Source organism: Mustelus asterias, chromosome 11 (genome assembly GCF_964213995.1).
Source record: "Mustelus asterias chromosome 11, sMusAst1.hap1.1, whole genome shotgun sequence".
Lineage (NCBI taxonomy): Eukaryota > Metazoa > Chordata > Chondrichthyes > Carcharhiniformes > Triakidae > Mustelus > Mustelus asterias.
In genome coordinates, this window is record NC_135811.1 from 94,265,776 (window position 1) to 94,287,965 (window position 22,190).

At 40.6% G+C, this 22,190-nt stretch overlaps 2 protein-coding genes across 4 annotated transcripts in view; one reads left to right on the top strand and one right to left on the bottom strand.

Annotated features, from left to right (window-relative positions):
- Positions 1 to 17,920, bottom strand: part of nbr1a (NBR1 autophagy cargo receptor a) — a 58,822-nt gene extending 40,902 nt beyond the window's left edge. For all 3 annotated transcript variants that reach the window (XM_078223983.1, XM_078223982.1, XM_078223981.1), the window contains exons 1-6: positions 17,688 to 17,920; positions 6,204 to 6,266; positions 5,271 to 5,289; positions 4,419 to 4,441; positions 2,571 to 2,789; positions 1,892 to 1,969 (exon numbers count right to left, since the gene is read on the bottom strand). In XM_078223983.1, coding sequence (XP_078080109.1) covers positions 1,892 to 1,969; positions 2,571 to 2,789; positions 4,419 to 4,441; positions 5,271 to 5,289; positions 6,204 to 6,266; positions 17,688 to 17,789 — 504 coding nt within the window. In that variant the 5' untranslated portion in view covers positions 17,790 to 17,920. The remainder of the gene's footprint in view (positions 1 to 1,891; positions 1,970 to 2,570; positions 2,790 to 4,418; positions 4,442 to 5,270; positions 5,290 to 6,203; positions 6,267 to 17,687) is intronic.
- A 485-nt stretch (positions 17,921 to 18,405) lies between these two features.
- Positions 18,406 to 22,190, top strand: part of LOC144500977 (breast cancer type 1 susceptibility protein homolog) — an 88,129-nt gene continuing 84,344 nt past the window's right edge. The window contains exons 1-2 of the mRNA XM_078224476.1: positions 18,406 to 18,422; positions 18,857 to 18,954. The gene's annotated coding sequence lies outside the window, so the exon portion shown is untranslated. The remainder of the gene's footprint in view (positions 18,423 to 18,856; positions 18,955 to 22,190) is intronic.

Below are 22,190 nucleotides of genomic sequence, written 5' to 3' on the forward strand. Positions count from 1 at the left end.
GGGTTTCCCTCCGGTTGCTCAGGTTTTTTTCCCCCACAATCCAAAAGACATTCTGGTTAGGTGCATTGGCCATGCTAAATTCTCTGTGTAACCGAACAGGTGGTGGAGTGTGGTGACAAGGGGATTTTCACAGTAACTTCATTGCAGTGTTAATGTAAGCCTACTTGTGACTAATAAATAAACTTGTATAAAATGTCAGTAGGTACTTCAATCACATGGAACTCAATGTTGTCCTTACCAGTTTGTCAATGCATAGGCACCATGTATGCAAGTTCACTCAATAGCACAAGCAGTAGGAATATGCACACTACGCCCCCCACCCTCAAACACAGGATGTGTAATGACCCACCATTACTTTGTTGGTAATTAACAGATAAATTTAGCAATCTCTGTACTGAATGCTTTCCCAATCTCATGACTCAACAATATACTATTTACATTAAAAAAAAATCAACTTCCCTTTCGTCTCTTGGTCTTTTCAGTTACATTGCAAATGAAACAAATCCCCAGCAAAGAAATTTCAGGTCAGGTGAACACAGATCAATCACTGGACAAGGTCAGTTCACAAACATTAAGCCATTAGCTTTGAATTCCCAAGTTTCATGTTCTTTACAGGACTGTCTCGTGTAACAGCAGCTTGCTTTGCAAAATTGCATTAAATTATTGGATTTTTAAAAACCGAGTTGACATTTTTGTCCCCAGCAAACCCAAGTCTAATTAAGGCAAACAGCTGAAATGAAGCTTTCAGAACCATCAGGGCTAATCTGTCATATAGGAGTGAAATTGTATCACACAAACACGATACCAGTAGGAGCTGTCCCCTCAAGGTTCTGACTACACTGAGGTTGTCAGCTTCTGCTCAATGCACATGTCAAGGTCATGAGTTCAAGTCCCAACCCAGAGACTTTTAGCACATATTCTAGCCAAACACTTTTGTGCTGTCTTTCAGAGGAGACAACAAGCAGAGACTTTTCCTACACTCTCAAAATGTATTTTTTTTAAAAATCACATGGAAGTATTCAATGAGCAGGGAGATTCTTCAAGTGTCCTGGTCAACATTTATTTCTCAATTAAATATCATTAATCATAATCCCAGCTATTGTAAAGGTAACAGCACTTCAAAATGATCAATTTTTTGTGAAGTCCTTTAGGCTGTCACGAGGTCATGAAAGGTAATCCAAGTTGTTATTTTACTGTTTGGCAGGAGACAACTTATTTTGTCCTAAAAGCACCGGTATATGAAGGTAGATTGCACGACACAAGAAAAACAAATGCCAATTGGTGCGACTCATTTTGTTCAGATCACTGAAAGCAACAATTATAGAAATGGAACTTCAACTGAATCAATGTTCTGTTAGTAATCTTCTATATTTGACAGCAACGTTTACATTGTCAGTTACATTATGGTGTTTCTTTATACTTCAATACTTTCAAGGTTCTGACTGCACGTCACTTGAGCTTTAAAATCAAAAATAGCACTCACTGTACAAAATCTAATTGTCCTCTTCTGTAACAAAAAAACAAGATAGCCTGACAACTTGAAAACAACAAGATTACCACAAAGTACCAAGATCAAATCGATAAACAAAGTTATGCCAGCCCTATACCAGTTACCCAAAGAAAGAACTATAGTGGCTGAGAAACAACAGATCAAAAGCTCTGGAAATGGATATTCTTCACTATAATAATGCTTTAGAAATAGAAGGGCAGAAATTGCAAGACAGTTGGCAATACAGAGCCTCACAGAGCCAAATGCATAGAATCAGTGCTACAATATTATGGTCCAATCCCTGGTCAACTGTGCTCAGCTAGTGGTGCTTCACACAATGATAAGGGCTTTCAATTTATGCCTTATAATCCCATTCTAGATATGAAGTGTGCCTATACTTACTGTTTCCATGTACTGTGTAAACCAAACTGGAGGCAGTCGCCAATTATCCTTGCCTATATCTACTTCTTTTGGCATCACCTACAAGAATGGCAAGTACACAAAGTTACCTTATGTGTTAATTACAAGAAAATAAAGTAGTGTACACAGTTGTACATTGCTGCAACATTAGGATAGGACAAAAAAAAATCCTTGAATAAGAAATTCAGACTATATAATTGTTACTTATTTACTGCCCGTCGGTTCATAACATAAGTCTGACAGATCTGAGAAACAGTAAAGTGGTACATCAACAAGCTGCAATATGGTATTAACACACAGCTCCATAACTACACTTCCATCTCCCAGTGGTATCAAGTGAGATGACAGGAAGCCAAAGCCATGTGTTTTTTCCACAAGGCGCAATTCTCTTCTCTCTCCCATTTCAGACAGCTGTCTAGCTAGCTAAATAATAGCTCTCAAACTCAAAGCAGGTCACCTGAAATTTGTATGGAATGATTGTGTCTTGACAATCCAAATCAAGCGGCAGGTGAGGATAATAAAAAAAGGCTGGAAAAAGATTACAAACAGGCTTGCCTATCAGGAAGAGGAGTGGAAAAAAATTAGGGGAAAATTAAAAGGAGGGATCCTTTGTCACACTGTTTGGCGGTGAAATTTCTAACGCTTAAAAAAAACCTCATACCTTTCTTTTAGCTTCTTCTTTGACCTTCATGTCCTGGCCAATGAATTGCGCCAACTGTGAATATTGTTTCATTTCTTTTTTCTTAGCTTTCTTATTCTGAGATACTTTCAGTTCATTATTTTCAAAGGTTCGCTTTGCACACTGGCTTTCTGCTTTTTCCTTCAGTTGTTTTACTTCATAAACATTCATTTGAATTTGATTTCCTTGTTTAACTGCACTCTAGTTATAAAGGAACACAAAAAGGATAAGATAAGATAGAGGCCACAACATTTTACACAATCAACTTGACAGTACATCACAGAGCACTTGCAATTCCAAAAAATACTTGATCAAAAGGGTCACTGATGCTTTTTTTAAAAAGTCAGATATTCAACAGGCAGTGGGAATTGTAGTGCTTATGGTAAAATAGTAAGAGCAGTCCAGAGGATGCTAGTTCAAATTTCACCAAGCTGTGAACTTGAATTCAATAAATTGGATTATTAATAAAAGGCAAGGCAATGAGGAAAGGGAAAATGTTTCCTTTAACTGTTTGGTTTACTGCTGACTCCATTCACAATTACAAGCGGGCACAAGTTCAAGATAAGGGAGGGGTGGAAGGTTCAGTGGAGATGTGCGGGGCAAGTTTTTTTTTTTTTTACACACAGGGTGGTGTGGACCTGGAATGCACTGCCAAGTGAGGTGGTTGAGGCAGTTAAGTTAGCCACATTTAAGACCGATCTTGATAGGGAACAGAGGGATACAACGGTTGGTTACATCGGTAAAGGTGATCAACGCAGGCTTGGAGGGCCGAAGGGCCTGTTCCTGTGCTGTACTGTTCTTTGAACTCCCTCTGAATTAGGCAACTGACACGACAGCACTATTCGCACCCAAGGAACAAGCAAAATAAAATTCCACTTAAGATATGCTTGCAGATCAAATACATGCAACTATAGGTGGAGTGCGTCATCATTAACAGAAGAGATCACAAAATAAAATGCTGCACTTAGGGAAAGAAAAATCAACAAATCATTCAAAAATTTCACTTTTAAAAAAAGTCATTCAATGGCACTAATGCTAGTTTTAAAAGCTTAAAACCAAACTATTTCATACCTAACAATGACTAAGAATTGGGATGTGTTCCTCTACTATTCCACGTGGCTGAACTATATAGACAATGAAGGACTCAGGTTTGATCCCCATCTTTGTTGAGGTAGCTGGTCTAAGTGGAGCAGTGATAGGTGAACTACAATTTGGCCCTATGTTTCAGGGTTGGATATGGAAATTAGCCTAGTTAATCCTACTCACTGTCCACTAAGACTTGTATGTGAGAAGCAGTGGTTGTCATGATATCCCCTCCCCACCCAAGGTTGATTCATTCACAAGTCATTTGTTCAAATAAATCAATTAGACAAGGAACTGGAGATTGATTGGTAGAACTAGACCAGAACAAAGAATCTGTGCCTTCAGCTGAGTGGTAGGACATAATATTGAAAACAGTAATAAAGGGAAAGGAAAATAAAAATGATAAAGGTACATTAATATTGTTTGGTAAATTAGAGAATTTGAGTCTTCATATATTCAACCAACCATTCTAAAGTTGGAAGGTGTTTGAATGCAGGTGGTGTCGAATTCCAGTGACTTCATAGTCAACAGCAGTAATAATCTCCACATGAAAGGGTTACTGATTGCAAGATAAATTATAGGAAATATAATTGACTGACATGCATTTGATCACAATGAAGCAATGTCAGTGCACACGTCATCTTTATCATCGTATTCTAAACCATTTTCCTTAGCATACAAGTTAATAACGATGCTGAATGTCATGGAAAATTAAGCAAAAGGAACAGGATTAAATAATACAATTACCTTTAAAACTTCTTCATATTCCTCTGTTAGAAAAAAAAATTACAACACAGATTTTAAAAAATTGTCACAGATGAGTGCAAGTATACAATATGTAAATATCCAACATGCGCCATACCATAGTCATTAGCTATGACTATAACACCACATTCTGCACTCTCATTTCCTTCTCTATGAACGGTATGTTTTGGCCATATAGCACGCAAGAAACAATACTTTTCACTATGTTAATGCATGTGACAATAAATCAAAATCAACTATGACTTTCAAAGGGTGTATTAGAACCATGTAGCACCTATTTTCACCCTTTCACCCAAATAGTCAAAACCATCCATGTGAAAACAATTGATGTTAGATAATTAAGTGTGCATTTTCATTGGGACGTTTCATTCTTTATTACATGCTAGATGTATAGATTAATTTAAAGGTATGGATCATAACAGAATGCAAAGCACGTCAATTCAACCAGGCCAGTCAGGGAATAAGATGACAGTAGGTGCAATACTGAGCATCCAGTGTGCCCTGAGCCTCTTTGTATAGGCAAGATACCCTCGCATACCAAGTCCACAAATTTACTCGTCGAGACTCAGGGTTGTTTGGATCGTTTTGTGAAAACGGGATGCATAGGGGTGAAAAAAAAACATTTAAACTTACAGGTTTTAAGCTTATTCATTACAGGTACTGGCATCACCACACAACTAATTATTTTGTGTTTTTCAAGTTCTTGCAAGCAAGCCACAAGTTTTTGAAGCCAAACAAAATTATGGTGTTAAATATTTAAAATGTGCACTATGCTAAGTTAAATAATCTGCAAGTTTTTTTATATTTACAAATTTAACTATAATACACACTTACCTGCACTGTTAACAGACACCTAAAAAGGGGGGAAAAAAGATCATGAAATAAAACACAGCTCAAAAAAATTCCAAACATTACTTTTACAAAAATGACCACAAACAAAGCTAATGATCAAGGTATTGAATTACATAGTTTTCCATTCCTTAAACACACCAGAGATAGTTGGGAGCTGAAGAACATTAAAAAAGTATCACTAGCTAATATGGGATAAGCATGGAATTTTGGTTAGCTGAGCATTTGATTCATGCAGAAACCCATCACAAATCCCTCCAATTCAAGTTCCTGAGAAAGTCACACCTGTAGTTTCTGCTCACCTCGTTTGAAGTGCAGACTTTATAGACACACTGTACTCGATCTCAGAGTTTTGATGCAGATTGACAAGACTTATGGACCTCATGCATGCACAGGAAAAGAGGTGGAGTTTAACTAGTTAAAAATCCTCCACACTCCATACCAACACAGACCACTGGCAAGCTTCCACTGTTGATATAGCTAACCAAACTATGAGTCAGCTTTATCTAGACCCAGAGACAGATTTATTCTGACACATCCCATTAATAAACCAGGCCGGCTAGTCATTCATCAATGGCGCCCTGCAGCACTGGCTCAATTATCAGATTAGTAAATCTGCTCTGAATTCAGCGGAGCTCCAGTCTTTCATTGGTGTGTCCTCTTACAGTCACCCGAGCAGAGGTATCCCAAACCCCTTCCCACATGTATAATCTTTAGTTGGTCATTAAGATGACATTCAAGTACAGGTTTATGTTATTACTGACAGACAGCAAGCATCAGGAATTCCTTGGGAAGCACAGAAAAAAAGACTACATTAATTGTGATGGCTTCTGCGATTAATGTTCTAAATAATGCTATCAATTAAAGAGCCAAAATTATTAAAACCAAACAAAATATTGACGCACAACAGGAACTCACCTCTTCATTATCTTCATCAAAGTACTTCATCTGCACATTGCTGAGATCAAAGGAAACTTGTACCTGAAAATTAAAATATACTAGTTAAAATACAGAAAATCACCACAGTTGTAGAATGCGTCACCCGTAGTAACACTTTACACATCTCACACACTGCGTCCTACTCTCCAGCAAAACAGTTTGTGGGAGGTGAATTACTAAACAGCATCTACACTGTTGGAATTAGAAGGTGACAATTAGCTGTAATTAGCACTGTCATTTCAAATTAAGATTGAGAATTCACCCAAAACAAAATGCAACAGCAGACTCTTCTCCAGCCCTCTCCCTACCCATTTTTATTCCCACCATACCACACAGCCCACCATATCCTTGTCCATATTTATCAAACTTTTTGGTGGGGGGTGGTGTTTGCAGTGGCTAAATAGTCCAATCGTGGAGCCACATATGGGGCAGGGGGTGCTTGATCAGGCAGGTGGGTGAAATGCTGCACATTATTTCTGCTGTTGGCACTTGGCTTCCAACTCCACTTGCCAATGTTCAAGGTGCTTGGTGCCATCGTGGATGCTTCCCCTCCAGTTTCCGTGTTCTAGGGCAAGCGATTACCATATGTCAGTGGGGGGGGGGGGGGGGATTCTGCACATATGCAAACCCATTACTGCCTCACCAGCTACAGATTTGCTAATCTGCACTGGATGTTAGGAGGCAACACAGCATTGCCTCAAATTAACCCACTCAAGTCAGATTTCCTATTGTCCCCTGTCAATGGCAGAAACAAACCTCCTCAGACAAATCGTGCTTAAAATGAGAGTATTCTGCTCTGATCTTACATAGAACATAGAACATAGAACATTACAGCGCAGAACAGGCCCTTCGGCCCACGATGTTGCACCGACCAGTTAAAAAAAAAACTGTGACCCTCCAACCTAAACCAATTTCTGAATTACAACACCTGATTTTTATTACTTTGCGCTGGTCACAAGTCTGGTTTTCAAGTTTTTTTTATGCAACTGGTCACAAGTTTTGTATTCAAGTTTTTAATGCAGAGCTAAGAATGCATGAAGCCAGAAACATCGGCATTACATTTAAGTGTGATCAGTGAAGTCTGTTTATTAGGGAGCTAACGGCCGAAGCAATGCATTTCTATTAATCCAGAAATGGTGCCATGGTGACATATCATTGCAGAAATTGTCAAGCCCCACTTCCAAAATAGCTAAACAAAAAAAAGTCTGATTATGAAAGGTCAGGTGAATAGATATTGTACAGACTTGCCCCAATCACCTGAAATCTGTACAATTCAATTTCAAGGCAATATCTAATTTTTAAAACATTTTTACCTTCTTAAAAGTCATTTCATTTTCAAAAGATACAAATTCCTTTCAGACATGATAAATGCAAGCTTCTTTTCATAAAAATTCTAAAAACATCTTGTGGAAGTATAATAAATTGCATTTAGGATTACTTGCAGAGAACTCAGCTAAAAATGCTACACTTTATTCTACAGTATTGATTTCCACATTAAAAATTGCAATTGGCCGTCCTCAAACTCTATCCAGATTGCTTTACAATTAGGGCACCAAGTTAACACTAAAGAACTACAAGGTCAGTACAGACAGAATAATGCTAAAGCTTTGCATAATACTGAAACAACCGAGTCCATCGTGTACAGATTCTTGTCCCCATTCGAAAATGTTAAATTCTGGAATGAACTGGCTCCTCATTTGACATCAATTTGGTTGCAGGAGCTGCTGGAGCATGCTCCAACGCAGGGGAGATAATCCTGCGTACACACACACACACACAAAAGGAACAATTTTACCATGGCCAATCCACCTAACCTGCATAATCTTTGGACTGTGGGAGGAAACTAGAGCACCCGGCAAAAACCCATGTAGACACAGGAAGAATGTGCAAATGCCACAAGGACAGTCACTTGACGCTGGAATCGAACTCGGGTCCCTGGAGCTGAGAGGCAGCAGCGCTAACAAACCACTGTACCATCGTTTTAGACAAAAATAATTTAGATTTCAGATTGCAAAGAAGAATGATCAAAAGTGCAAACTGATGGCTTTGGAGAAAGGTTAGAGATTAGAAAATGATAGAACATAGAACAGTACAGCACAGAACAGGCCCTTCGGCCCACGATGTTGTGCCGAGCTTTACCTGAAACCAAGATCAAGCTATCCCACTCCCTGTCATCCTGGTGTGCTCCATGTGCCTATCCAATAACCGCTTAAATGTTCCTAAAGTGTCTGACTCCACTATCACTGCAGGCAATCCATTCCACACCCCAACCACTCTCTGCGTAAAGAACCTACCTCTGATATCCTTCCTATATCTCCCACAATGAACCTTATAGTTATGCCCCCTTGTAATAGCTCCATCCACCCGAGGAAATAGTCTTTGATTGATGGCAAGGAAATTTAAACCTACTAACAGGTAGACCATCTTTACTCATATGTCTTGGTCAGTTTGGTAGATAGGGATGTACAAGTGGGTTGTTTATTATATAAATGGAATATTAGGGTACTAGAGGGATAAGCGTCAATGAGTATGACCCATAGCTTTTCGAGTGCATGAATCTAGACAAAGGCTGTTGCTGCCTGTTTCACCAGAATTATCAAGCAATCAGATGTGACCTTTCCAACATCCGCACATGTACTTCACAGCAGACTTATTCTCTCCTCTCTAGCTTGGGGAACATGGTTTAGTGAATTTATTCATGACCCAAGCAGGCTTACATTAACACTGCAATGAAGTTACTGTGAAAATTCCCTAGTCGCCACACTCTGGCACCTGTTCGGGACCGAGGGAGAATTTAGCATGGCCAATGCACCTAACTGGCATGTCTTTTGGACTGTGGGAGGAATGATTCTATGATTCTATTCTATGAAACTGGAGCACCCAGAGGAAACCCACGCAGACAGAGAATGTGCAGACTCCACACAGACAGTGACCCAAGCCAGAAATCAAACCCAGGTCCCTGGCACTGTGAGGCAGCAGTACTAACCACAGTGCCACCCATTTGGCAGCTACATTATAGAAGATAACTTAAAAACAGACCAAAGGTCACAAGTTTAAATTGTGACCAACTGAGATCAATCCAAACAAATTGACTTCTGAAATGTCCCTGGTTGATTAATGTTGCAGATTCTCAAATATTTTCATCAAAACCTTGAAAAAGATTTATAATATTCAAGAAAACCAGTGATTGAGCCTGACCTCAATAGCTTCGGGCCCAAAATTTCTCAATGATAGGAATAAAAACCCACTGTTTACAAAGCCACACATTTCAAAGCTGCCTCTTATTTATCAGCTTGGTGACTGAATAAAGCCAAACATTCCACCGTTTTTTGCAAAGAGAAATTACAGGCACCACCCACATGGCGTGAGAAATTCTGTTGTGATTTTGATTTGTCATTGTCACATGTATTAGTATACAGTAAAAAGTATGGTTTCTTGCGCGCTATACAAAGCATACCACGAAGAGAAAGGAGAGAATGCAGAATTATACAGAGCCTTATAAGGCTCTGGTCAAACCCTATTTGGAGTATTGTGAGCAGTTTTGGGCCCCATATCTAAGGAAGGATGTGCTGGCCTTGGAAAGGGTCCAGAGGACATTCACAAGAATGATCCCTGGAATGAGGAGCTTGTCATATGAGGAACAGTTGAGGACTGTGGGTCTGGAGGAGGAATTTCTTCAGCCAGAGAGTGGTGAATCTGTGGAACTCTTTGCCACAGAAGGCTGCGGCGGTCAGGTCATTGAGTGTCTTTAAGACAGAGATAGATAGGTTCTTGATTAATAAGGGGACCAGGGGTTATGGGGCAAAGGCAGGAGAATGGGGATGAGAAAAATATCAGCCATGATTGAATGGCGGAGCGGACTTGATGGGCCGAATGGCCTAATTCTGCTCCCATGTCTTATGGAATGTAGTATTACAGTCATATAGTTGTGGTGTAGAGAAAGATCAACTTAGTGTAAGGTAGGTCCATTCAAAAGTCTGATGGCAGCAGGGAAGAAGCTGTTCGAGTCGATTGGTACGTGACCTCAGACTTTTGTATCTTTTTCCTGACGTAAAACGGTGACGTAATTAAGGACCCCAGGGTATGTGGGACCCTTAATTATGCTGGATGCTTTTCCGATGCAGAGGCAATGGATGAGAAGCTGGCTTGCATAATGAACTGGGCTTCATTCACGACCCTTTGGAGTTTCTTGCGGTCTTGGGCAGAGCAGGGGCCACACTAAGCGTGATACAACCATAAAGAATGCTTTCTATGGTGCATCTGTAAAGTTGGTGAGAATCGTAGCAGACATGCCAAATAGTGTCAGCATTGGGGGGGGGGGGGGGGGGGGGGGAGGAGACGAGGACAGGTTGCTGGTGATCTGGACACCTAAAACTGGAAGCTCGCGACCATTTCTACTCCATCCCCATTGATGTAGACAGGGGCATGTTCTCCACTACACTTCCTGAAGTTGATGACTATCTTCTTCGTTTTATTGACATTGAGGGAGAGATTATTGTCATCGCACCAGTTCACCAGATTCTCTCTCAGTCCTGTACTGTGTCTCGTCATTGTTTAAGATCCGACCCACTACGGTGGCGTCATCAGCAAACTTGAAAATCAAGTTTGGGGGAATTTGGCCACACAGTCATAGGTGTATAAGGAGTATAGTGGGGGCCTGAGGACACAGCCGAGAGGATGATCATGGAGGTGTTGTTGCCATACTGATTGCGGTATGTGGGTTAGGAAGGAAGGAAGGAAGGAGCCAAGCCCAGGCCACCCCTGCAGGCAATCCCCTGCAATTAACACAAGACAACCAAGCAAAGGCAGTAAACTCACTTCCTTCCCACACACAGGTAAGGAATAAATTGCAAGTAAACTATTGATAGTATCAGAGTTCTTTACAGGTCATACACCAATTTACTTAATTCTGTAGTTCGGGTACAAGGCCCAAGTCAATTATCAGTAAAGTCTACCAAGACATTTAAAAGCTCTCCAGAAATCCATGAACACGCAAGTAGGCCTATAAATAATCAATTAAACATGTATTTTAAACCTTCAAAAATGATGTTGCTTAGGTGACAAGGTTTACGGAACCAAAGTATGAATCGGATCTAACTTGCATTTCAGCGAACTTTGTATGTTGACCTTGATGACTTATTTGGCTGCAAACTGCTAGGCATATAACAATATTCTAAACAAGTAAATTCATGAACAGAGGATAGTCTCTTAGTATGTATGTATCCTTATGGCATGTTCAACGCTATACAATGTACAAGTGCTATCATTAAAGATGAAATTAATCATTTGGATGAATATGAAACAGGTTTCCAGGTAATTCATTGTAGAAGGAGCCTGGGATGATGGAAGCCAACGTTTCCTCACAGAACCAAAAAGGTGAGAAGCATCATGGGGCTGATGCCTGGCAACAGATTTTTATCTTCACTACCTGGGCAGAAATCTGAAATCTATGGAATGAAAGTTGGATGAATATTATAACCGGCAGGTGTGTGCTGCATCAAATGATTGCTCAGTCAACAAAAGATAAAAGTGACCGCTTCTAGTGTTGGAAGTCTGTAAACTTAGAAAATAGGAGGAATTTGACCATTTGACCCATCGAGCCTGTAATCATGGCTGATCCTCGATCTCAAAGCCATTCTCCCACTGTCGCCTCCCCCCCCGCCCCAATACCCTTTGAAGTCTTCAGTATCCAGAAATCTTTGTATTTCTTAAATACAGTGACTTGGCCTCCCCAGCCTTGTGATAGAGAATTCCAATGGTTCACCACCGTCCTTATGACCTACCCAATATCCTGAGACTCATATCCTTGTTCTAGACACATGCGCACCCCACAACCAGGGGAAACATTAACCCTACATCTAGTCTGTCCAGCCCCAAATGTTTCAATGAGATCCCCTCCCATTCTTCTAAACTCCAGTGAATGTAGGCCTTGTCGACCCAATCTTTCCTCATACAAAATCTGTCGTCCCAGGAATCAGTCTGGTGAACCTTTGCTACACTCTCAATTGCAAGTATATATTTTCTTTGGTGAAAAGATGAAAACTGGTCTCTTACCTGTATTATCAGGAAAAACTAGAGGAACTTGGGTTCAAACAAGTTAAAGGTAAATTCAGTACTGATTTCAGGAAGTGTTTCAAAAAACATGATCAACATGTGGAATGGACGTTTGGTCAGCAAAAACCAACTTTGCAATTAATCAAGAAACAATTGGATATTGTCAAGGGGGGTGGGATGGGGGGGGCAACTGTAGGGTTTTCCTGGATGGATATTTGTGTCAACCTTCTGATTGCAACAAACTATCAAAACTAAATAAGAACCAATCATCAGCATGTTACAGAATAACAAATTAACAATTCCCAGTCTGCAAAGTCTATCGATAAATTTCCTGCATTTCTCTACACTACTCCCAGCCCACCAGAACCTTCTTCAGTTCACAACGTGGGTGGGAATCTCACCATTTGCAACTCTCGTACACAATGGTGTTGGGCGTGTCTGATGGATGCATACACAAGTATAACTTCAGTCTATGAAGGTAGATTTGTTTTCAGGTTGCATGGCTAAAATTCAATTCCTAAATGATTTTTTAAAAATCACCAATCATTTTGAGGGGTGTGATTATTCCACGGACACCAGCTGGTAACTTGAAGTGAGCTGCGATTGGTATCACTTGTGTTTAAAAGCTTCCAATCAGGTCCAAGATACAGCATCTGTCAACTCACCTCATTTGCACGATTCCCCAATGCATTCTGCTACACCCACATCAGAAACATTGCAGTACATATCTAACTTATGGGTTGAACAATGCAGACAGTAGAACTAAAGGTTACATCATTACATGTATCTAGTCTTCAATGATGCACCACACTAGATGTCATAGTTAGTTCCATAGCTTTTCCAATAAGATTTCCACAAATCTGACATTTGTTTTTCAGCTTACAAGGCAGACTCAAATAAATTAATATTTTCATGCAAGTTTTCTCCTCAAGCTGATCTGATGGTTAACCACTGTTGCTGAACCTAAATTTACTGCATTGGTATACTTCAAACAAATTAACTCATCAGAACATATATTTACAGGAAAACTCTAGATACAAAAAACACTAAAATATATTGCAATCCAGGATTGCTCAACTTCAAATGAAAACTGAGAAGCTTTAAATGTAAAATGCACCAAATTATCTCATGGTCTGTTCCTCATTAAAATCAGTGTTGCTTCAAGAGTCAAATAGCCTGTCAATAGTTTTGTAAAGATTATATCTCATTGGCATGCTTTTACAGACTGATCCACATGGTATAAAAGATAACCCATCAAATTCTGCAATGAATTGGATTCCAAACTATATACCATAGATAATTTGAATCGTCTTCAAATAAAGTTTTTTTTTAATGGATTATGTTAACAATCTGCCTAATCTCTCCTCGTAACTTAACTCCTGAAGTCCAGGTATCATTCTTGTAAACCTGTAGTGAACTCCCTCCAGAGCCAAAAGGTGTGATGCCCACATCTGTTCACAGTACTCCAAGTGGGGTCTAACTCGGGTTTTGTACAACTGCAGCATAACATCTGCATCCCCCATCTCCAGCCCTTCAGATATGAAGGCCAACATTCTGTTTGCTGCACCTGTTTGTGACATTTTAAGGGGCTATAAACCTGAACAGAATCCAATATAGGAAGGAAGGTGCCGGAAAGAAAAGTGCAATTCTCTCCATGTACTCAGTTAGCTCCACACATAGCATAAAGAGTTGAGATGGACCGAGTCTATTATTGCACAAGTTTTAATATTTGAGCTTTAAATTAAATTTCTGTTTGATTTGGCAATATCATTCTCACCCGAGTTGGAAGGTTATTGGTTCAAACTCCATTCTCTGACTTGAACACAATCTAGGCTGATATTTTGCTGTGATGAGGGAGTCTTTTTTCACGAGACTCATCATACCAAGCTCGTTCAGCTAAGTGGATGAAATTAATTCCATGCCATTACTTTATGATCAGTGAATAATTATTAATGTCCTGGCCTGCATTCATCTCTTGATGAGAGACTGGAAATGCTGGTATCCAGAGAGATCTGGGTGCCCTCATACACAAATCATAGAAAAGTACAACAGGCATTTAGGAGCGTGAATGGCATTTTAGCCTTTATTACAAAGAGATTGAAGTATACAAGTAATCAAGTTTGTTACAGCGACACCACATCTAGAGCACAGTGCACACTTTTGGTTTCCTTACTGAAGGAAATAAACACTTGCCTTGGAGGGAGTGCAATGAAACTTCATGAGATGGATTCCTGGAATGAGAGCACTGTCCTACGAGGAGAAATTGAACAGACTAGGCCCATAGTCTTTAAAATTTAGAAGAATGAGGGGTGATTTAGTTGAAACATAAATTCATAAGGAACTGGACAGAGTAAGTTCTGGAATGATGTTCCTCTTGGCAGAAGAATCTAGATCCAGAGGTCACAATTTCAAAATGAGGAATTGGCCATATAGGACTGAGGAGAGGAGCAACTTCTTCACTCAAAGGATTGTGAATCATTGAAATTCTCCATTCCAGAGGATGATGGATGCTCAATTGGTGAGTACCTTAAAAGGTAGTATCTAAAAATCTATTGATCCGTAAGGGAACCAATGGATATACAGAGATGGTGTGGAAAGGAAGGGATGAAGTGGAAGATCGGCCATGATCTTAATGAATGGTGGTGGCACAAGATCGAAGGCTGAGGGGCCTACTCTGATTCCCATTTCATCTCTTCTTACATTCTTCACCATGAAATTATTATTCAGCACAACAGCTTTAAATATTGCCTAGTCAAATTGTTTGCCTAAAATTAGATAGTTCCTGTTCTATATGACCCTTCAATTAACATTATTAAAAATACAGTATATGCTCATTTGCCCTATTGTTAGCTGTGGATGCTACCTTCCCATCGAGTTCCTCTACATCAGCGACTAAACTACAAAAGTACCACAAAGGCACCTTGAAAGTCCTGAGATCACAACAGTGTCTCATAAAAGGCTTGTAAAACAAAACATCCTCCAGCAGCATATTAATATTTTGTCTAAATCTAATAGAGGATTAACAAATGTAAAATTTTACAAAAATCTTCATTTGCAACTCTTTTCTGGACAGGCTACCGGACCTTTACACAGAAATTTGCTGAAGCAGGGTTGTAATTGACTGACTTTCATCTTTAACTGCTCCCTGTTATGCTGTGTATATACCAAAAACAAAATGTTTCATTATTCAAGACATTACAGCATACCTTTACTGTTACCCAAAGAAGCAATACTTTAAAGAAGCCACCTTACTTCAATGATCGTGTTTAAGTTATCAACCACTGATGCGACATGTTTAACGTCAGCATTTGAGAGGACAGAGTATTGGCTTAGTATTATGTCAATTACATCTAACTGGATGACTGGAAGACAGCAGGATAAATGAATTGAAATTGTATAATTTAAAAAACTCAACTTGGATAACCAAGTTAGATCAAATGGCTATGCTATTTCTGGCATTTTCAAAGAATAATAGAAAGATGACTTAGCAACTTAATGGAGTACATCTTTTTTAATGGGTTTTCATTCTAGATAAGAGCACTGAATACGGGAATATCATTCAACACTGTTCTCATACTTTTAGGAGCTTGCCTAAAAGCAGATTCACCCATCTAATGTTGGTATTTGGTGCTTTAAATGAGTTAAATTAGACATATCCAAACTGCTCATAGTTCTGTAATTAGTATTATTTACAAACACAATGAGGTTTGATGCAAATAAAAGATTAGCAGCTTGGTTTATTAACTACAGAGGACAAATTAAGACAAAGGGCTGTTGAAAGGGTTTTAGCTTGCAACTTGATAATGAGCTACAAAAGCTTGAGAAAAGTGCAATTCTCGTAACAAAAAAACAAACTAAAAACATTTGTTCTCTCCATCAATTCACTGAACTGTCAGTTAACAGGTTTTAATATTTGTAACCATCCACAGGTTACAAGCCCATTGTTAAATACTGAATTATTTGAGGGAATATTCCACTCCTTCTTACAAATGTGTTTTAAAATCAGTTGGAATGAATTACGACTCAGCACGTACAAGTATAAGCCAATTGGATTATTAGGTGAATGCTTACATACAAGAGAATACATAAACAGACAAACCTGCACAACACAAGATTCAACTAATACAGGAAGTTGTGATCGATCGAAACAGTAGGACAATTCCCAGGAATTTGGGTGTGCTCAATCAGCATAGCTTTGGCCAGAAATATTTGAAAAACAAAAGCTCTCCAACCACAAGCACCACTCAATATCCTGTTTACAGAAGTTTAACACTACCTGAAAAAGCTTTTAAACTGCAGATTTGTTAGCCAGCATTACATGACAAGCACATACCAAGGGATGCATCATACCATGAACAAATTTTGCATCTGAAACTATTCCTTCCTAGATCCATAGCAATGCCACAACACCATGATCTGTCTAATGAACAGGATATGTTCATGTACATCCAAACAACCTTGCAATCTAACTTTTATTCATTTGAAAACAATGAACAGTGTAGCAACATACCATAAAATAAATCTTTATATTTATTTGTTTATAAATGTACTGACAACTACATCAAACCAAATGTTTCTTTTAACTAACACTCATGAATCAGAATCAATTATACAAGGAATCATGGATGAGCTTTTTCTTTAACTGTGCAAACAACATGATAAATCAAAGGCATGAAGAAGAGTCATTCTGCACTCAACACTAATTCTGTTGCTCTCTCCACAAGATGCTGCCAGGCCTGCTGAGTTTACCAGCAACTTTTTTGCTTCTATTTTAGATTCTTGCTTTGCTTTTACTTCAGGATAAATCAACCATATTACTTCATGCCTGCTACAGATCAGCAAGGTCAAAAAACATTTTGATTTGAGAAACAGACACCATGATTTTAATCTGACTTTAAAAACTTCACTAACAACTTGGAAATCACAGTATAAATTATGGAAATAATTCATACCAAAACATTTATTATTACAGGGGAAAAACATTTGAGTATATTTCAAAAAAAAGCACGACAGTGATAATTTCTAAAAATCCAATTTCAAAAATATCAAACATGGAAAGTGAAATGAGGATGACTGGTATCAAAGCTACGCCTTGCCCTTTGCAACCAGATAATGAGAGTCCATGTTTACACCTCAGCTTCCCAACAACTCAATACTGGACTCAAAACATTAACTGTTTCTCCACAGATGCTGTCAGACTTAGTGGGCCTTTCCAGCAATTTGGGGGGAGGGGGTGGTAGGGGGGGGGGGGGCGGAGGGGGGAGGGGAGGGGGGGTGGGTGGTGGGGGGAGGGGAGGGGGGGTGGGGGGTGGTGAGGGAGGGGTGAGGGGTGAGGGAGGGGTGAGGGGTGGGGGGGGGGAGGGGGGAGAGAGGGGGTGGGGGAGGGAGAGCGTCCCTTCACTCACTCACCATGGCTTCCAGATCCGCCCAGGTCGTCTTCCGAGTGTCGCAAACGAGGAAAGCTTGGGTCTCTCCGCCGCAGCTGACGTTCACTTTGATTTGCTGCTCCATCCCTTCCCCTTCCCCCTCCGCCGCTCTGTATGGGTAAAAAGGTAGCGGCGAGCCGATCACACTGATTCCTGCCTCTGTGGGTCGCTTGGTGAACAGCCGCCGCCGCCGCCGCCGCCTGTGTTTACATCAGAGCCCTAACACTACCCAGCATCCCCCGCGGTCCCGGGTAAACACGGCCGCCCATTGGCCGCCTCCTGGTCAGCTGACAACACCTGACATCAAAACCACACACTTCCCCCAGGATATAATTCACCTTTCGTCAAAAAAAGCCAAAGAGAGGGACCGTGAATCTCAAAAAGCGGGACGGCAAATAAAAAAAATCCGTTTTGAATTCAAAGCTGAAGCGCTGCTGACGTCGACTGAGTTTTTTAACGTACAATCGGGCAGGCCCGCTGCGTCATGGCGTCACGAGCGGCATCATGTGATGTACAGCGTCATGACGTCACTGTCGCGTCACGTGGGCGAGGGAGACGTGGCGTCGTGACGTCGTGTGTTATGTCACGTGAGGCGCGGGCGGCGCGGGAAACCCGAAATATGGCGCAGCTTGTAAACAGGGTCTGGAACTGAGGGGGGACGGCTGGACTCAGCTGGGGATCGTCGCCGGGCACCGATCCGACTTCTCATCGCTCCAAGGTGCCATAATGTGCGCCAATTGCTGCGCTTCCAGTTAAGGGCTGTTGGAATTTGTCTGGTTTGTGTGGGTTGACTGGAAAGTTTGGAGGCTGACCAGTGGAGCAATGGCTGAATCTGGTCTACTTTCCATCATTGACGTGTGACTGTAATAGGATTTGATTTGATTTGATTTATTATTGTCATGTGTGTGTGTTGAGATACAGTGATATGTGCGGTTTCTTGTGCGCTATACAGGTAAAGCATACCGTTCATAGAGTACATCGGGGTGGAGGAAAGGAGAGGGTGCAGAATATAATGTTATCATCACAGTTAAGGGTGTAGAGAAAGATCAACTCTGATGAAGGGTCATCCTGACTTGAAACGTTAGCTCTACTTTTCTCTCCACAGATGTTGTCAAACCTGAGTTTATCCAGCATTTTCTGTTTTTGTTTCAGATTCCAACATCCACAACAGTTTGCCTTCAGCTTAATATATGCTAGGTCCATTCAAACATCTGATGGCAGCAGGGAAGAGGCTGTTCTTGCTTTGGTTGGTACGTGATCGCAGACTTCTGTCTATTATTCCTGACAGTGTCTTGCAACTGCTTCCGTGTACTGGGTCAAGGGGTCCTTGATTATGCTGACTGCTTTTCCTAGGCAGTGTCAATGGATGAGAGGCTGGTTTGAGTGTTGGACTGGGCTTCATTCACGACACTTTGCAGTTTTTTGCAGTCTTGGATAGAGAAGGAGCCGTATCAAGCTGATACATCAGGATAGATTTTCTGTTTCTGTTTCAGATTCCAATATCCATATTATTTTAATTTTATCTTCGTGAGAAAGTGGGTATTTCCTCTTGCTCTTTTGAAATCCAAGAGATTAAACAAGCCGGATGATATTTTCTCTCCCAACGGATGCTGCTAGACCTATAGTTATAGTTAAGAAAGCCCACCAATGCCTCAACTTTCTCAGGAGACTAAGGAAATTTGGCATGTCTACTACAACTCTCTCCAACTTCTGCAGATGCACCATAGAAAGCATTCTTTCTCGCTGTATCAATGCTTGGTATGGCTCCTGCTCTGTCAAAGACAGCAAAAAACTACAAAGGGTCAGGAATGAAGCCCAGTCCATCACTCAAACCAGCCTCTCAACCATTGACACTGTCTACATTTCCCACTGCCTCGGAAAATCAGTCAGCATAATCAAGGATCCCACGCACCCCGGACATTCTTCCACTTTCTTCTGTCAGAAAAAAGATACAAAAGTCTGCAATCATGTACCAACCAACTCAAGAACAGCTTCTTCCCTGCTGCCATCAGACTTTTGAATGGACCTACCTCGCATTAAGTTGATCTTTCTACACCCTAGCTATGACTGTAACACTACATTCTCCACTCTCTCGTTTCCTTCTCTATGAACGGTATGCTTTGCCTGTAAAGCGCAAGAAACAATACTTTTCACTGTATATTAATACATGTGACAAAAATAAAGCATATCAAAGACCTGCTGAAACTTTCCAGCATTTTTTTGTTGTTGCTGTGGGTTGATGATGCTGCTGTCTTGATGTTAATCTGGGGAAAGCTGAAGTGTTATGTCAATTGAGAAACTTGTTCAAACAACTTTTTAAAAATTTTTATTTTTATTTATTATTGTCATATGTACCAGGATACAGTGAAAAGTATTGTTCCTTGTGAGTTATACAGACAAAAACATATTTCATGGAGTACATGGGGGAAAAGGAAAGGAGAGGGTGCAGAATATAGTGTTGCAGTTACAGATAGGGTGTAGAGAAAGATCAGCTTGATATATGATAGGCTCATTCAAAAGTCTGATGGCAGCAGGGAAGGAGCTATTCTTGAGTTGGTTGGTACGTGTTCTCAGTCTTTTGCCTCTTTCTCACGACAGAAGAACGTGTAAGAGAGTATGTCCGGGGTGCTTGGGGTCCTTGATTATGCTGGCTACTTTTCCGAGGCAGTGGGAAGTGTAGATGGAGTCAGTGGATTAGACGTTGGTTTGCATGATGGATTGGGCTTCATTCACGATCCTTTGTAGTTTCTTGCGGTCTTGGTCAGAGCAGGAGCCATACCAAGATGTGATGCATCCGATAGGATGGTTTCTATGGTGCAAAAATTGGTAAGAGTTGTAGTAGGTGTGCTGAATTTCCTTAGCCTTCTGAGAAAGTGGAGGCATTGGTGAGCTTTCTTAACTATATCATCGGTGTGGAGGACCAGGGCAGGTTGTTGGTGATCTGAATACATAGAATCATAGAATCCTACAGTCCAGAAGGAGGCCATTCGGCCCACCGAATCTGCACCGACCACAATCCCACCCAGGCACTATCCCCACAACCTCATGCATTTACCCAAGCTAGTTCCTCTGACACTAAGGGGCAATTTAGCATAGCCAATCAACCTAACCTGCACATCTTTGGATACCTCGAAACTTGAAGCTCTCGACCATCTCCACGTCATCACCGCTGATGTAAACCGGGGCATGTCCTCCACTATGGAGGACATAAACAGAAAATGCTGGAAAATTTCAATAGGTCTGACAGTATCTTTGGAGAGAGAATAGAGTGAATGTTTTGAGTCAGAACTGCTGAGATTTTCTGTTTTTGTCCTCTTTCTCGCTGTCTTTTACTCCTATTGCAATCACAAGTCAATGGTGGGAAACTGCACAGATTTTCTGTTTTTGTTTCAGATTCCAGCATCTGCAGTATTTTACTTTTATCTTAGAAAGAGGTTGTTTGTTTATTTATTTATTAGTGTCACAAGTAGGCTTACATTAACACTGCAATTAAGTTACTGTGAAAATCTCCTAGTTTGCCACACTCCAGTGCCTGTTTCCTATTGCTGTTTTGAAGTCCAAGCATTTAAAGAAGTGGGATGATGTTTTCTCTCCCAACGGACGCTGCCAGACCTGCTGAGTATTTCCAACAATTTTTTCTGTTGTTGTGGGAGGATGACGATGCTGCCTGGATGTTGATCTAGGAACTCATTCAAGCGAACTTCATTTCAGCATTGAAATAATTTAGATTTTATGCAGTGGATTTACGTGGACTGGTTTTGTTTAGAAAGTTAACTGTTTCTTAACAGGGCTGTGGATATTGAGAAAGAAGATTTAAGGTGTGTGAAACCGACTGAATCTGTAGAAATAAACAAGGGCAAAACCATGCTAGGAATCAGAGACAAAAACACAGCAGATCAGGCAGCATCTGGAAAAATTTCAGATCAGTGACCTTTTATCAGAACTGGGAAAAGCTACTTTAATGTATTGAATTTTGATCAAGTACAAAGGCAATGCTCGCAGTGCAGGTTTGATTGCTGTTGTGGCTGAGATAGACTGGGAACTGGTCATCTCGCCTTGCCCCTGAGAGTAGTAGGTGATGGCAACCTACCAAAAACAGACCAAGAAAAATGGCTCAGGATGTAGTATCAGCAGAGTGAGTGAACGACTTGCCTTGCTGCGTGAGTTTCCTCTGGGTGCTCTGATTTCCTCCCACAGCCCAAAGAGGTGCAGGTTAGGTGGATTAGCCATGTTAAATTACCCCTTGGTTTCCCAAGATGTGTAAGGTTAGGTGGATTAGCCATGGTGAATGTGCGGGGTTATGGGATGAGGGAGGGGAAGGGAGTGGGCCGGGGCAGAATGCTCTTAGGAGAGTCGTGCAGACTTGATGGGCTGAATGGCCACCTTGTGCACTGGAGGGATTCTATGGTTCTTTGGGAGAGTACATGTAAATAAATGAACAGAGGCAGTGATGAAGGAAAAGGAATATGCTCGATCATGCAGAAAT